Source organism: Battus philenor, unplaced genomic scaffold (genome assembly GCF_028537555.1).
Source record: "Battus philenor isolate CCGP_79_NKW_IND1 unplaced genomic scaffold, ilBatPhil1.0.hap1 SCAF_28, whole genome shotgun sequence".
NCBI lineage: Eukaryota > Metazoa > Arthropoda > Insecta > Lepidoptera > Papilionidae > Battus > Battus philenor.
This window is the reverse complement of record NW_027181691.1, coordinates 379,637-397,471: the sequence shown is the minus strand read 5'-3', so window position 1 is coordinate 397,471 and position 17,835 is coordinate 379,637. Positions and strand designations below refer to the sequence as shown.

The 17,835-nt window shown below is 33.7% G+C and overlaps 1 protein-coding gene across 2 annotated transcripts in view; it reads right to left on the bottom strand.

Annotated features, from left to right (window-relative positions):
- Positions 1-17,835, bottom strand: part of cpx (complexin) — a 284,362-nt gene that overhangs the window by 166,934 nt on the left and 99,593 nt on the right. For both annotated transcript variants that reach the window (XM_068769439.1, XM_068769440.1), the window contains exon 2: positions 5,871-5,958. In XM_068769439.1, coding sequence (XP_068625540.1) covers positions 5,871-5,925 — 55 coding nt within the window. In that variant the 5' untranslated portion in view covers positions 5,926-5,958. The remainder of the gene's footprint in view (positions 1-5,870; positions 5,959-17,835) is intronic.

The window sequence follows — 17,835 nt, the reverse complement described above, 5'->3', positions numbered from 1 at the left end:
TCGGCGATTAATATTGCACATCGTTCTTTGGAAAGAGACAACCGGCTAATATCTGCTTCGTAAAGCGTTATCTCTGTCGCACGAAATATAACAACTGACAAAACGTCACATAGGTAGTGTGGGACGGAGATAATGCTCTACGGAGCCGAATTTAGCCGATTGTCTTTCCAAAGGTCGATGTGCCGTATTTATCGCCGCGTACTGTAATATGCTTCTATACTTTTACCAACAAGCTGTTTTTGATGTTAACCCTTTCAGGACCATAAGGTTACGGTACCTTATTTAATCAATTTAGCTAAATGTAATGAATTAATAGGCATCCTAAAAACATAATTTATACTAAAAAATCAAAAAAGTTTTACATTTTTTTTTGGAAATTTATGGGACAAATATGTCCCAATGGTCGCTAAGGGTTACTTTCTACTTAAACATTTAAATTTTGATTTACTTGTTGGTAAGTCTGTTTTGTTGTAAATAATGTACATTTGTTACTTAGTGTACTTTTTTTTACTTGTTTATGAATAATATAAATATAATAGGGCAAGTTATTTGTGATACTCGGCAAAACAATTCCTGTTGTTAGATGATTGGTTGATGATTAGATGGATTGTTTTTTTGAGACGTTGAAGGTCCAGGTGATTCTTGCCGTTGAAGAGTCGTTGTTTCTTCAACCTCGACATCAAATACCCCTTGGTCATCATCCTGTACTTCGTCTTTGGTCTTCGTCATTAAGCACTAGGTCATCTTCCTCATCGCTATTGTCACCCACAAAAATTTGAAGAATTTTATTTTTTCGAAGTTCAAAAACTCCACGTCTCTTACGAAACATATTCTGAGAAAAATATGAATAAGAAAATGATAGCATTTTGGTATATCACCAGGCCAAAAGTTAAGAAATCCCGTAAAAAGTATCCCTTTACGCCGACAGGGACATCAGTGTCCCATAATCTTTATAACGATTTATGACAGAATACAACATAAATACATTACTACTGAATATTTAGAATAACAATTTACTTACCAGGTAATGATAATTTGACACTGTAAAAACTTGAGAAGCGCTTTTACAATATCAATTATTTATTCCAAACAGCAGATCATTCGTGCCAAAAGAACTCTAACGTTCCGATGACGATAAACAACAAACGGTGTTAGTTATCCTATATTGCCAGTAAAAAATAATAAAAAGGTACTTTCCGAAATATTAAAACAAAAAAATAATTTACAATGGTTACGTAAATATTTAAATAATCCATGATTTTTGCTTGGGACACCGGCGTCCCCGTGGTCGTGAAAGGGTTAAAAACCAAAAGCAAATTATTGTGATTGACTTGAGGGGTGAATGCTAGCTCATTTTCCAACTGTTTAAAAACTTACAGCTTTTACTCCGATTTCAAATCGACCTGTATATAGGTCACTGTGAAATATGTTAAATAATTTTATTACTGAAATGCGACAAGTCAAATAAGTTCTGGCAACAATCTGCAGGGGGATAGATAGTGATAATAAATTATTTTAATATATAGTAATCCGAAGTTTATATATGACGCCATTGATTTATGGAAAGAATGCATCATACATTAATTGATACCAAATAAGCTGAACATCCATCTAATTAAAACATACTTATAACCAATCATCTTTTATGTGACAGGACTTGCCTTAGTAGTGATTTTATAAAGCGCGTTGTCAGCAAACCCAACATCACTAAGTTTACGATGATGAAAAACCAATAAAAACTATCTTAGAGAATCTTTTGGTGATCGACTAACAGCTTAAAGCCCTGAAAGATTGGGAGGTTTCGGCGCATCAAAAGACAACTCTCCGAGAATTTTTAGGATTGGACTTTCGCTACTGTCCTACAAGTGGCATTTGCATATTCGAGACAAGCGCAGGGGGCGCCCAGCTTGTCTTCTTTTAAGGTATCGAAACTCTACGGCTTCCTAGGTAGCCTAGGCTATGTTCACTATAGACTACTATTTCACCAGATTGAGAGGCTGATGGACTCTCAGATAGCTCCGGCAAAAGCTCCATGAAGCGACTAGACTCAAATGACTGCTGTTTGCACCAAGATTGGACATTCAAATAAATAAATAATTGACCAAAGTATACATAAAAGTGTATCTCATCCTAATTCCAAAATTATTTATATAAACGCATCTTATACAATGTATGTAACGGCGAACTTATTGCCAAAGGCATTTTCAATATTTAATTGAATAAGGCGATACCTCGCGGAAGTCCATCCTAAGTAAGAAAAGGACCAATATTTAGCCACTTCCGCACATGCAGTGGTAGTCGTGCAATAAAATGCACCGCCCGCCAGCCCGCTGATAAATGCGTATGCGGCAAATAATGCGAATCACAACCGCCACCGCCAAATTACTCAACACGTGTTTCACCCCTCCACGGGGCATCTTCAAGAGTTATGTGACACCGATTAGTGCCAAACACAAAAGGCATTTTCTACCATACTAAACAATTTTTAACAATTATGGTGATACGTGGTCACAGTGTCAGTCTTGTATAGGCAAAGACCCATCTACACGACAGACAGGTCGTTTGAATTATAAATATTAAAAGAAACAAATTCAAAAACTTTTCATCGAGGTTATAAAAGATAAAGGTAGCAAAAGATCGTGTCTCCAAGCTTAAAACACCTGTAATAATAGAGGGAGCTACGTGATCTTTTGCAATTTGGCCAATAGTTCCCCGAGCACTTCGCAATATTGACGGGAGTAACTTTGTATTCATTTATATTTTTATGCTCTCTTGAAGTACGTTGATAAAAATTAATGAATATTTATTTGACTCATTTATTTTTAAGAAATTTTTGCCAATTGACAAGTACATTTTTTTATGGTCTCCGTTTTCGGAGTTCTCTCGTTGTCTCTACATATGGGATTTGGACTTGGTTTGCCAAGGTATCACAGTTCGTTTTTTATTTTACTATCACACTTCTAAGCGGTAATCGCGTTAACTTATTTTTGTTATTATTTATTTCTCCTTCTAAGACCTTTTCCTTCCTGTAGTTGAATCAGCGTAAAGAGCCCTGGTATCTTTGGACTTACTAGTCCAAAAGGAAAAAGCCAAATATGATCGACCGAGAATAGATCCCGAAGAGGAACCTGGACTCTCAAAATTCGGCGATTCTAAGACGGAAGATGAATCGATGTTGTCTTGAACCATTGCTATAGAATAGCACAAGAATATCTGTGCTTAGTTCAGATCGGAACTACCGGGATCCTTCTGCTGTGCCGTCAACCACCAAGTAGATTTTAATGGGTAGGAATATTCATCATATTCCTGTTATACCCACCGAGATACAAGATAACCACCACCGATATACAGAATGTGTGACCTCCACAATTCATATGTTAGTGATATTGATATATTCTCGTGCTCTCTCGTATCTTTTAAAAAACAATTTCGTTCGAAATTATTGATTACATACAATGCAGTTTAAACCATAATATAAATATATAAACAAACATAATATAAATATATAAACCATAGTCTTTGATCCCTGTTTAGTAATGTTCTTATTTGTTCTCATTATATGTTCTCAGTGAGATAGTTATAAAGTAACAACTGTAACTAATTTTATATTTCTAAGCTTGTACTTTCTTACTGCCTTTTGTTATTGTTTATCTCCAATAAAGTAAATAAATAAATGAGAGTTGAGTATTTTGGCAAAAGATATTCCTAATAAAAATAAATAAAAATAGTTATGTCTACGCTAAATCAATCATTAGTTATTTCGCGTCAAGAATATTGCGTGATTGTTCGTTAGCCTAGATTCGTAATGAATCAAATCTTTAAAGTAACAGGCTGCTAGGCCGGCGGACAATAATGTACAGTACAGTAGGCGTCTATCGACATGTCGACATGATAAAGATGAAGGCTATTATCTATGTAATGTAAAGTAAATGCCGCAATGGGCTCATTAATAAGGAGAGAATATTTCCACGCTGCGATATTTTACAGTAATTACAAATCGCCTTCACTTAGAGGAGCGAGCGCTTTTAATAACAAGGAGTGGGTTCTACTTGGCTGTCTCATCGGCCCGTAATCTTGCCGAGATGTGAAATGAGGACTGGAGTCTGATTTCCCCGGGGCTATGGGTTCATTGTCCGCTGAGCGGCTTATTTTTATCAATTACCTTTGAACGATCGCCGCGGATTTATCGTTTGCGATGTACACCATATTTTAATAGAGATATTAAAAGGTATGTTTTCGTATCGTACGACGGTAAAACGTTTATGTGAATTATTTATATGTATACACATCGATTCCTGCTATCGACTATTTATAATAAAATTGAGTATGTCTTCCTTTAAGGATCTAAGGGACTTGAAGAAAGGAAAGGCTTCTCGCAAAGATCATCACAGCGACTGATCTTCCGTCGCCCGTGTCCAACTTCCTGTGACTTTGACTATGTTGTCCGTTTACCTAATGGAGGACCTACTTACACCGCATCTACTGTCTCGTCGTCATCTCGACAATGCTTCGGCTGTGTCGGTGAATTTAATTCTTCTGCGTATCTTTCAAGTTGTGATTCGATCTCTAAGCAAAGGTCCTTTTAAGTACCTAATATATTAAGTAACTATAAGCAAAATAGTTATATTGTGCAAACGAGGGCTACATAAAACCTCTTTTGATTACCGTTCATTTGGTAAGAAGATGTTTAGCCCTTAATGTTTTTAAGGCAACTTTTATAAATTAAATGTAAGAAAATTGAAGGGAGCATTGTCAGATCTTTCTGGGTGTTTGCAAAAAGGTTTTAATAAAAATAATTATATGTTATTAATAATAAAAAACACAAAAGAGTTGTTTGTTGTTTTTTGAATTAAGATTAAGATCTACAATCAGTGATACAAAGTGATGATTTGGTAAGTTATTTGGACAGTGATTTATTGAAGGATTTGGAAGCGAAGTTTGGACTATGCGAAATTATATTTTGTGTTAAAGTAGGGTGTCCCTCTGAGTTGTGAATTAAGGACTCCTTGTGAAACAGTGGTGTTTCATTTCGAGTCAGAACCCACAGTACGTAACAATATGTTAAGACTTCTGAAATTCGTGGCAACGGTAGCCGATACCAACCTGCTGGCAATAGCAGCCGTAGCACTTGTTATTAAAATAATATTACACATAAAAACATGTATATTTTTTCTGGTACTTCTGGTAAAATCGATTAACTTCGATAAAGTTCTTTTATTTTTTATTTGTTAGATAAATACGATATATATCGCTAGGAAAAGTTAACTATATAAAATATAGTATTATATCTTTGAGTATAGTTGTATTAAGAAGTGTGTTTCTTTATATATAAAGACTTTTAAATGGATAAATGAATGGCCAATTTGCAGTCAATTGTTTAGTATACATTTTTTCGATAATAAGTGGTGTCATATCGAAATAACATATAATTCAATTATATTATAGTAACATATATTCTCTCGTGTTTTCAAAATTCATATTTCTACATATTAAAATTAATTATAGTTTACCGTTAGTTCTTACAGACTTTATATTACCAAAAGTTATGTAATATATTTCAGAATGATCACTATATTGGGTAATAGGATAATTGAAAATAGATATAAAAGCATATAGCTTTTTGCCGACAAATGAGCTTAATTTACACCACTTTATAATACTACCTATTTACAATTATTTAAAATGATTTCAATTAAAACGTACACACTATATCTGTACATAATAATGTAAGTATTACATGTTTAACCATTGTATCAATTTACGTGAAACATATTGAAGAATAATATTATTGTGGTTTCTGTAAAAATATTAGTCGTTTACTGTATAAATGAATAATAGCGTTTTGGTCAAAGAAAATAAATGAGGCTTACCTTTAACGGCGCTGAGTTTGTTGCCCACCATTTGCTTCGCTACGAAAGCCGCCATCTTGCTTTAGTTTGTTGCTTTCAACAGTTAAACCTGAAAAGAGAAATATATCTATTTATGTTCAGAGTACAATGATAAATAAACGAAATAGAAGATAGATTAGAGATGGAGACAGATGAAGTGGTAAAATGACGGTGTCTAAATATGAAAGTTTACAACCAATGTGTATTGGTGGTAAGCTTCAGCATAGGAATGGTCTCCAACTTCTAGCCTCATAAACAAGACAGTAGCTCAGTGAACCACGAAAAATAGTCCTCTCTGTTCAGGACTTCTCTTCGAGATTGAATTAGCGTTGAAGAGAGCCGTAGGACAACAGAGTGGAATAGCAATACACGTGGATACCTCAAGGATCCGAGGTGGAAGCCTTGAAGGGGCAAGGGGAAGATGTCCACCCAGGAGTTGAACAGTCGACCTTGTTAAAATCGTGGATAAACGCTGGCTGTAGGTCGCTTTAAATCGGCCTTATTGGAAATCTATAAGTGAGTTCTTTGACCAGCAGTGAATGTCCCGCGCTGAAGATAAAGTGGTCGACGTTTAAATTTGGAATTAGTTACCAAAATAATATTTTTAATTATTTCAACATAATAATACCGACGTTGTCTTACTTAGATACTCGTAACTTCAAGTCAAGTAAAATTAAACGGGTAGAGTTAATTATTATTTATTATCAAATCAGAAAAAAATTTAACTTTATACTACTCTTGTATTATGATTGTATTTTTTCTTCTTCTTATTCTTAAAATTATTTTAATTCTAAATCAAATGTCAAAATTTTTAAATTATAAAGTATATGTGATATTCATATAAAGAAAATTATGTGTTTGGTTCACATAAAGGAACCTTAAATATTGAAAAACATAGACTTTTATTATGTTCATATGTGTGAAATACAGAAAGTAATAGTCCATGAGATAACGAAAAAATATTGAACAGTTACTAGCGCAACATTTACAAAAAGTAATATTTGTAAACGCATCCTAACATTTTTTTACAATAGTTCACGCCCACCTCAATAATCTGTCCCTATCTATTGTTTACTAAAGTGCAATTAAAACAACAAAAATGTAGAATATAAGAACAAAAATGGCTTCAAAGGAAAATATATGATATGGCGAATCAAATTTTGTGCAATATTTATACACTGATATACACACACAATCATAGAAGCTTAATTGTGTATATGTTTTCACACAAACACAATAACGTAAAAATATATATTGATTCCGTATGTGGATACAAAATTAACCTAAGTTTAATTTTTTGTTTATGTGGTATATTTGAACGTATCATTTGATAATCTTTATACTTAAGATGAACGCTGACGGCTTTAACTCAGTTTATAGCTAATAGCACTAATGACGTACTAGAATTAAATATCCTGTGATTTTAAATATACACAATTATATATAAATATATATATATATAAAAATATTTGTTTAGGCAGAAGTCAAACTCGACCAGTTATAGAAAGTTTGTGAAATACACAGCTGATGAAATCTTTGTTAAAAATGGAAGCAAACTTTAACAGGCAAAATTTATATAATTTAATAAATTCGGAGCACCACACATTACAGGGATATTAACGTCGTAAGTTAGCTTTTAGGGTTGTTGGAGTTACACCCAAACGTGGGAAGTTTTAGAAGTTTGTGTGTAGCTGAACGTACGCGAGGCGTGAAGTGTTAGCGCTGTGTTAAACCGAATTTATTGATAACCAGCCTCCGAAATGGCGCCTCCACAAATTTACAGGCCCGTCGAACCTTTTATATTTACACTTTCCTCGCTACGATCCCTGATTTATGAACACATAACTTTTGAATAGTACTTTGAAACTTTATATTGCGTATCTAAAGATAAAAGATTACATGTGAGCATTACATGAAAATCCGAGCTTAGATCCGAAATAGTATCCCTCGTATTGATTATTAAGAATCGACGTAGCAGCGGGAGAATACGGAACTATTTCCAAAGGTAAGACTGAGATAATATTCTCTAATACCAAAAGATGGCGCTGTTTTAAATCAACAAAACTGTTTTCCTGATTTATTGTTTTCTTACAATTTTATTATAATACTGGCTGATCCCGCAAACGTTGTTTTGCAAAAAAAAATTGATATTTTAATTTACAAAAAAAAATAAGGGTTGATCGTAGAGGGGTGAAAATGGTTATGGTTGTATGTATTCTTGTATGCTGTATCATAAAAAAATAAAAACAAAATATTTCGTAAAAAAAATAAAAAAAAAATTTTAAGTGTGAACAACCTTTATCACTTAGGGGTATAGAAAATAGATAGTAGCCGATTCTCAGACCTACTGAATACGCATATTAAATTTGGTAAAAATCAGTTCAAGAAACTACAAATTACAAGAAACGTAAACATATATTATGATTGACAATGTAGTCTTGTTTTATTTTTAAATGAGTAGATAAACGTTCGTAAGTAAAGATCTATGATCCATTAGGTTCCTTCGTTGTCATGAGATTGGCAATTTTAGTAAGGCGCCTTCATCCCAGAATACAGCATGTATACGAACCACTATTTAGCGAATGATAAGGATCCATTAGTGCTCGATTTAACTGCCTCTAGCAAATGCAATTAACTCTATTAAAACTATATTTTAATTGGATATGAATTGCAAAAACTCAACAGATATGCTGTAGAAATTAAAAACAAAACCGTTTTTTAATGATGTCATAATTATCTACAATATATACGAGTTTTTAATAATTTTTGGTTAGCATTGGGAGACTATTTACACTAAGGCATCTTCTAAAACAGTGGTCAAAAATTTGAAATTTTCCGCAATTCGTAACTTATATGTGTATTACGTACGTATAAGTTACGCAAAGAATTAATTAAAATTATCAGTTTTTATTGTCGGTCATTCAAAAGACGTTTTGAGACATACGAAACAACAATTTTATGAAATATAATAAAGCAAAAATAAAAAATGGAACTCGGGTACATTTATTGAGAGACACAAATAATTGTTCAAAGAGCCGCAGGTTGGGTTCCCCTGGCCTAGAATGTCAATGTGAAATTCCGTCCGTTCCTGAATTCAAAAAAGGAACGATTAAGCGCGTATTTGCTATACGTGTCACTTTTGCAAACTATTTTCGCTCGTCGAATTCTTTATTAATCGGATTATTTTTTATATATGGTCTCCGTTTTTGGGGACCACACGTTACCTTTGCCATGTGTGGGGAAGGGAAGTTGTATTTCGGGTAAATGATTTTATGGGTTTTTCAATTTTTGTTTCCACACTACACTGTTCCTTCACAATATCTTTTATGCCTTCCTTTTGTCATTTGCAGTTCTTTCTCCGTACATCGCCTTTCTTCCCTCATCCATATTCCCTGATCACAATTTTACATTACGTATAATTATTGTTAGATTGTTATGACTCATTTTTATATCACACACTGTATTTATAGATTTACAATTAGTTTTACAAACCATTTTTTTTATAAAACTAATATTATTTTGCCTGTATTGCTATATATACGTTTACAGTTTTGTTTATTTTCTGCTAGTCTTATCGACCCTCATATATCTTATATATCCTTATGTATCTAGGGTTAAGTCATGTCCTTATTTATTGTAATCTGCACCACATTTTTACAACACTCAAGGCAATAGAGGGCGCTGATCATCGTTGACCATCACGCAGGCGATACTAGCTCCCTCTATCTTCCTTCTCATCGCCAGCTGGGATTCAAAGCGAAGTCCTCCAAATACACCTTGACTCCCTTGAGCTTTAATCTACAGGCGTTCAGAGAATCCCTTATGGACCAGACAGGTCCTGTTTGACTTTTCGGAGTATGCGATAGCCTGATAGGTACCTTTAGTCAGGTTACATACAGTGCTTTTAAAATAATATATGTGCCATTGACTGTTGAAGACGTTGGTACTTAATTACGTCATGTTCACGTAAATTTGCGTGATAATCCGCTGATAAGTTTAATGTATCTTGTCTCAATGAATGTTAATTATTCATTACTTGTGAAGCATTATTTGAATATTTAAACAGCGTGCAAGGAATAAATCAAATTGTACACAACGTATGAGATAAAGCAACCATTATTTGTAAGTCGAAAGGGTCTCAAGCATCCTTTAGTCCTTAATCTCTTATAAGGGCGCAAGTTTCGGGAACATATTATGCTAAACCGTTCGTAAATTCCTCCATTGTACAGTGTCTAATGTACCCCGGGATAATATATACTGTATTTACCGCCCCGCAACTTGTTACGGATTTCATGCTACTAAGTGTTATATGTTTTAGTAGGCTGTATGATAACTTACTACTGCGACAACTATTATATATCTTGTGTTTCCTAATTATTTATTCGATATATAAAACGCGTTATAGAATTTATAATAAAGTAACCAAATCCTAAATGTACATGCAATATAGATAGAACACATTAAACGCAGGTTCTTTCGTTATATATACAAATAAATAAAATTGGAGTGTCTTTTTGTAATATTAAAATAATCTATTTTTACTACATGCATATGAATATATAAGGTACATATACAAAAATCACATTTTAAAAATTTTTGTCTGTCTGTCTTTTTGTTTGTTTTAGCTAATCTCTGATATGGCTGAATCGTAATCGACGTGAAATCGAAATGAATGATGTAATAACGAGTAACTAAGGCGAATTTTATTAAAAAAATTTTTTTTGGAAAATACGCGGACAAAGTCGCAGACATACTTAGTATTTAATATAAATATGGTATATATGACAGTGAATATAAAAAGCGCAGAGAATTGGCAGATAGCTTATATTTAGCTACAATTTTAAATGCTTTTGTTGATTATCCCCTATTAATTACTTCTACATTTATACATGTTCAATATTTCCGGCAGAAGAATTCTCAGGCATTCTCTATTCCTTATGATCACAGATACTATAGAATAAATTAATTTTTGCTTGCAACTCCGCGTCGGTTGAATGAATTGACCGAGGAAATTGAATTTGACATTTTTAGTGCCAATCCAAGCGCAAATACGTGAATGATTTCTTTGATTCTCGAATTTAAAATAAGGAAATTTTAAGTATAACATTTTGTTACATATCCTATATATCTAAGCATGTATGCTATGAAAGATTTTAAAAGTTTTGTCGATTAGGACAGAAATATTTGACAGCCTTCTGTTGAATATGTCACCTATTATCATGTACTGGATTTTAAAATTCCTTAATTAAAAGACCAGTCTTCGTGACGATCTTTGGGGGAGGCCATAACCTTTTCAGTTAGCATCTAAACTAAAATGAAAAGCTGTTTCCCTGTAATAATATTCTATGCCTTGAAGTAGATAGAAGGTAAAAGTGTCTAAGTATATTCTAATCTAGGAGCTTGCAAGCATACAATCTGGTTTGAAATAACTTTCATAATCGCTTTTAATACGGTTTTCCGGTTCCTACCCTATTGTTGGAACAGGGACTTTATATTTTCGGATATAATAACTTTTTCATTTATTTCCTTATTTATAGTTTTCCCCTTTCTACCTTTCACAGTATCTATCGTTATTTTTCTTTCTTTTATTTCGTCATAAATTCTTCCACTCCTTTCGCATTATTTTCATTCTTTCTCGTATATCATTCTCAAAACATTACAGTTTTTATCCTAGTACTATTATCATAGTTTCAGTTTTATCATCTATTTTACTTTGACAATTTATTTCAAATTCTAATACTTCTAGAATAAACTTTATCACGTTTGTATAAATATCTATTCTATCGACTAAGAGAAATTGTATAGGTGTTAAGGAAAAAGATAGAAAATAAGCTTTGGGGAAAAATCGTCGGATTTTCGACGGACAACTGACTAGTGTCACAGGCATCCGAAAACTAATCGGCCTCGTCGGAGTCGTGTTCGGCTCTTGTATCACAGGGGTCACCAACCCCGGGTCATTCTAGAAGCGTTGCTGGAGTTCCCTCCGCCCCTTCTACCGCTTACACTATTTGAAGTGGTTGTAATATTAGCCAGTGAATAACATCCGACCAAGTCCTAGCGCTAAGCGGGTATTATTAACGAGTGACAGCTAAAAACTGAGGTCTCGTGAGGGCTTTAAAGCCTTATCACAGAGTATCCACTCAAGCGATCTCAAAGGCCTCTTAATCCAGTGAAATTATAGTACATGGCGGCCCGATCATAGGGTCAACCAGGAGCCTTTGAGACAGAAGTACATGTGACTCTAGTATAGAAGTTTTTTGGCAGCGACGCGGGCGCACCATGACCACTCTCGCTTGCAGGTGATTGTCATAGCTTTGTTTATTTAAATTCCGCTTTAAAAACGGCAAAGAGAGCTAAATTAGAGCACAACAATAGAGAAGGATAATTAAAGTATATACAGAATGATACAAACGTAATACGTTCGTCGTTTGTATTGTGAAGTTTTTATTTCACGTGAAGTGAAAACTTTGAGGGTATTCTGATAAGTTACGACGTAACGTGAATTACGCGGCATCAATTTGAATTTACGAGCGAACTCAGAACGCGCTCGGGAAAGTCGTTACGCGCTAACGAGCAACGAGCGCGCTCCTAATTCTTGATGTATGTAAATGTATTGTAACTCGACCGAACGCGACGCCGAGGCAAATGTCGTAACAGAAATACATATTTGCCCATTTGTACTTATGTTACAACTCATTTCGAGAGGCAATTAACAACGCTAAAATAATAATTCATGATAATATCTTGTATGTTTACAATAATTATAATAAGCTCAAATAAAAAGAGACGACAATTATAGTGTATTTACAAGACACCGTGAAAAAAGTCTGTAACAAAATTTCGAATGAAAATGTCTCTAATTGATTTGTAATAAACCGTATCAGATTTTTTAATAAATTTCGCAAACATTATTAAACTACCATTTATAAAATTCAAAACTCATAATAAACAGTAAATTGAAAAGGCTTATTTTTCAATAAACGAATATTTAAATAACATGAATCCTTGGCTGTGATGTCGCCTGATTATTATGATTTAGTTTAAGCTATAAGTAATTGAGTGTATATATGTAAATCTATATTGTTAAAATTTATTGAAGTAAGTGTTTTTGTGGAGTTTCTTCCTGAATTTTCTCTCCCACTGCAACACTTGAAGCAGACTAGACTTAAAAAATAATAGATTATAAGAATTAATAAATAACATTCATAGGGGTTGAACATGGGGGATATACATGGAGGATATACCATAATCGCCGCGTTCCTTGGTGATCGCAGTGTGGTATTTCGGCCGAGTCGGACTGACGAAAGTGTGAAGCGAGGTTGTGTTGCTTTTTTAAAAGTCCGGTAAAATAACCATTTCCCGTAATTAATAAGGTTTTTATAGCCTTAGATGAAGCATACATAATGGCATTCCTTCTATGATTGACAAAATTACTAAGAAATTAATTAAAATACAATTGACATAAAAAAAATCTATAAATGACAATGACAATTTCCCATTATTCCCCGACTACTGCGCGGAGCGAGCGCACGCCGGCGGCTGATCGCTTTTTAATCTCGTCGATCGCCGGCCGCTTATTAATTTTCTCGGGTCATTAAACCTCTTTGCTCGCCCTTCTTGAAATACATTAAAAAAAAAACTATAGAAAATTTTGCGAAGGTTCTAGCACAATGAAAAATTATTAAAAAAATTTAATATCTCCAGTTGTCAGTTGCAAAAGATGCTAATGGTATCGGAAATTAAATTATAATATTTAAATATAATTTTAATTATATGTATTTCCAAGTTACTTTAACATTCTTTGATTATATATTAACCTTTTGTTTATATTTAGGTCAAAGAACAATGGAGAGAAGTATTCTCGAAGTTTCGTTACGTGATCGATTTAGAAGCGAGGAGAATGATAGAAGAACCAAGGCTATGAATGTATCTAGAAGAATTGCTCGTGTGAAGTGAGAGTGGGTGGAGCACATCGCTCGTAAAATCGATGACCGTTTGGGCTACAAGCTAGTAAACGCAGTGTAAGTAAGACCTCCACTGGGGGGATCGACGGTATAGTACAAAGTCCTCGCTGGATACGGGTAATGCAAGACCGATCCTCAAGGCGAGGTTTGGGGAAAGTCTATGAAATGCAGTAGGCGTCTATCGGCTTAAACTGAGAAGAAAAATTAGAATTTTCCTTTTATATCTTAGTTCAAGTAACAATTTACTCGCACTTTTCAGACGTTCATGTCATAATTGTATTCACCATGTCGGGCAATAGACACCTACTATAATGCATAGTCTTACGTAAGAAAGAAAAGGACCAATATTTATCCACTTCCGCACTTGCAGTGTTAGTCGTGCAACAAAGTACACCGCCCGACAGCCCGCTGATAAATGCGCATGCGGCAAACAATGCGAATTATACAACTGCCACCGTTAAATCACTCTACACGTGTTTCACCCCTCCACGGGACATCTTCAGGAGTTATGTAACACCAATTAGTGCCAAACACAGAGTCAAATTTAAAAGCCTGATTCCATTAACCCTTCTTTGCATGGTGATGGAAATTTCCATCATAACATTTAGTCAACAAAAAAAGATACTCAAAACCCTTGTAACGTAAATTTGTTGTTGCTCGCAACTTTTTAAGCGACTATTGCGTACAACAAAACGCGGTTGTCGAAAAATAGCAAAGGTCACTGTGAATTACCAGACCTAGAACTTGTTATTCTGCTGTTTGTTGAGACTGGAAGAAAGGAGCGAGATTTTAAATTGTTTTATGGAAATAAACGGAGATATAAAATACAATAAAAAATGAAAATGAGTGGAAAAAGGGTTGATTTCATGTTTTTGTTATTTTATGTACAATTTATATCAAAACACTATAAATGAATTTCTCAAAACGTTGTGATAGAAATTTACATCACTATGCAGTAACTTCACTTGTAATGTATGGGAAATTTTTTTTGTAAATGTTTATTTTATGTTGTTTTTTGGGGAAACTTGAATGAAAGAGATATTGTAGATTATCTTTGTAAGTTATAAGGCGGTTGGCTCTCAGAAGATGGCCTTAATGACCAAGATTCCGATGATGAAAACCACGATGCTGATGAAATTAAAAGTGTTGCAGTAGGAGAATGATGATGACGATGTGGATGAAACTGCTGACGTTGAACCTCCTCTTGTAAAACCAGACGATCAAGAACCCTCTCACACATCAAATTCATCTAATTTGCGGTCTTCATCCAGTTTTCCATTTGACAAAAGAAACTTGATTTGGAAAAAAGGAATCTGGTATGTGACACAGATAAAATTACTTTCTTGAGGAGTTCTGCTGCTTCAGGTGGTCTATCACACCTAGAAACTCCATATCAATGTTTTAACCATTTTATCACTGAAGATTTTATCAAAACATTACTAAAGGAGACAAATTTTTATAAAAAACAGAGTAATCCCAGTTCATCTATATCATTTACAGAATATGATTTGTATAAGTTCTTTGGTATATTATTATACATGCCAGTAATCAAATTTCCTAGCACAAGATCATACTGGTATGCATACTGATATTACTTGTCCGTTTATTGTCCAAGAATACAATAAACATATGGGAGGAGTAGATGTCATGGATAGCTTTTTGGGCAGAAATCATAAAAAAATGGGGTCTAAAAAGTGGTATTTGCGTATTTTTTTCATCTATTTGATCTTGCTATTATAAACTCTTGGATTGTTTATAAAAAAAAATGCTCAAGAAAGTGATGAACCTAAAAAGAGTCTGCTTACAATGGGCCAATTCAGAAATGAATTGTCTTTTGTGCTATGCAACAAAGGAACCACTAAAGCAGCTAAAAGAGGGCGTCCTGGTACCAGTGTACTAGAAGAAGAATTACAATCAAAAAAAGAAAAGGTTCTCCAGCTCCACCACCTCCAAAAGACATAAGAAAAGATGGTGCTGAACATTGACCAAAAGTAGGTGGGTCACCCCGGTGCAAATTTCCCAAATGTAAAGGCTATTCTACAATTTCGTGCAATAAATGTGGCGTCAATTGGTGCTTAAATAAAATAATTATTGTTTTTTGAATTATCACTAAGAATAAAGAAGACTAAGTAAACAACTTTTTTTATGTATTTAGTACCGGGCTAAATATGTGAAACTGCATGATGATGTAAATTTCCATCATATTGTTTTTTACATAATACATATTTTTATTCACACTAGGATTTTTTTTAATATTTTTCCTTTAATCTAGAGCATTAATTACATCACCCTGATTTATTTTAAAAAAATAGTAAAAATCATACAAAGAAGGGTTAAAAGACTATCTTTCTCCAAAGGTCGCTATGATGACCGGTTTTACGTTGCCAGTAATCAGCACATTTGCGTATGTCATCGATTCGCTTAGTGGTAGATCTGCCTAGGCATCGCCAACCAGATCGTGGTCGCATTTAACGAAACTCTTGTTCATGTTTCTATAATTTAGAATTATTATAAAAAAAGAATTGTTGCTTGTTAGTAGTTTTGAAATTACTCAATAAATTTTGTGCATTTCTATAAATGGCGTCCATGACACCCATTTGTTAACTTCAAAATATTTTCAAATAAAGAAAATTCTATTCAGTAATGTTCCAGCAGCCACCCGCAATGCAGCTGTTAAATTGTAGAGTTTGAATACCGGGAACTTTCTCTAGAAACGGAAGAGCTGGAAATCAAATTATCAATTCTTATTGAAGTTCCAACAGAATCGCAGTGTGCTGGTCTTCTGTTAAAATACGAAGAAACTTATAAGATTAAGGAAATATCGGATTAAGTATCACTATTATTAGATAACTTGTTACAGCACATCTGTAAGAACGAAGATTCTTCTCGAAGGTAAAATGTGATGATAATAATGTCTGTTTCCATAACATAACAGTTAAATTCAAATGTACTCGTACTTCTCAACAAAACAATAGGTACACCTTTTTGTTGAATTACGTAGATATAACTATTTGGACAATATTGTCAGTAGATTAGACATAGGTACAGAAAATTAAAACAATATATATACGGAGTGCTCAAAGGAAAAAGCACAAGAAGTTTCTTCTAAAACTTTAATTAATACAACTGCTTATCAAGTCCCCCTAATCACAACAACACTGGCCTTTAAGAAGCTGATAAAAGAGCACTTCCTTGACCTCTAAAATAAAATATTGTGTCGCATTTGTATAGATGTATTCGTATTTATATAATACCTTTTCCACGTTAGTATATATACTATATATGTGTGTATACATATAATTGTATGTGTATATATGATTAATATATATAAATGTTTAAATAAGTATTTTTTATATATGTATGTAAATAGTAATGTATGTATTTGTATGTATATACACTCTAAACTGCTGGTTGCTGGTAGAGGACGCCTCGAGCGATAAAACCGCCTTTTGTACCTCTGAATGAATTGTTTTTTTTTTTAGTTATTATCTGTGGTGTGCAATAAAGTGTAAATAAAAGTATATAAACAATCGTCATCTGTCAAAATTTACCCGACGTTATTAGATTTTTTAAGACATTTTGCTGTCAAAACTAAACACCCCCATATATATATACAGATAATTCATTTGTTAATTCACGTCAGATACATAGATAAGATGTCCGTCAAAGATAGCGTTGTCTTGCGTTGCTCGCATTCAGTGACAATATATATTATATGAGAGAATAATAAGGTAAAAAAACAAACATAAATTAACCGCTAAGATATTATACTTAATTCATACATGTCACGTGTCTATCACGTACGGCAATTCATAGGTCTCCCTTTAAGATAGCTATATTGACCGTTCTTGTGCTGCCTGCATTTAATGACGAAGATAACGGGACCTTGACACTCGTCAGACCACCTGGTGAGAAATCTGCTGGATTCTGGCCGCCGCTCGAAAACCTTTCGGCCCCAACGATATTATAGTAATTTGATGCTT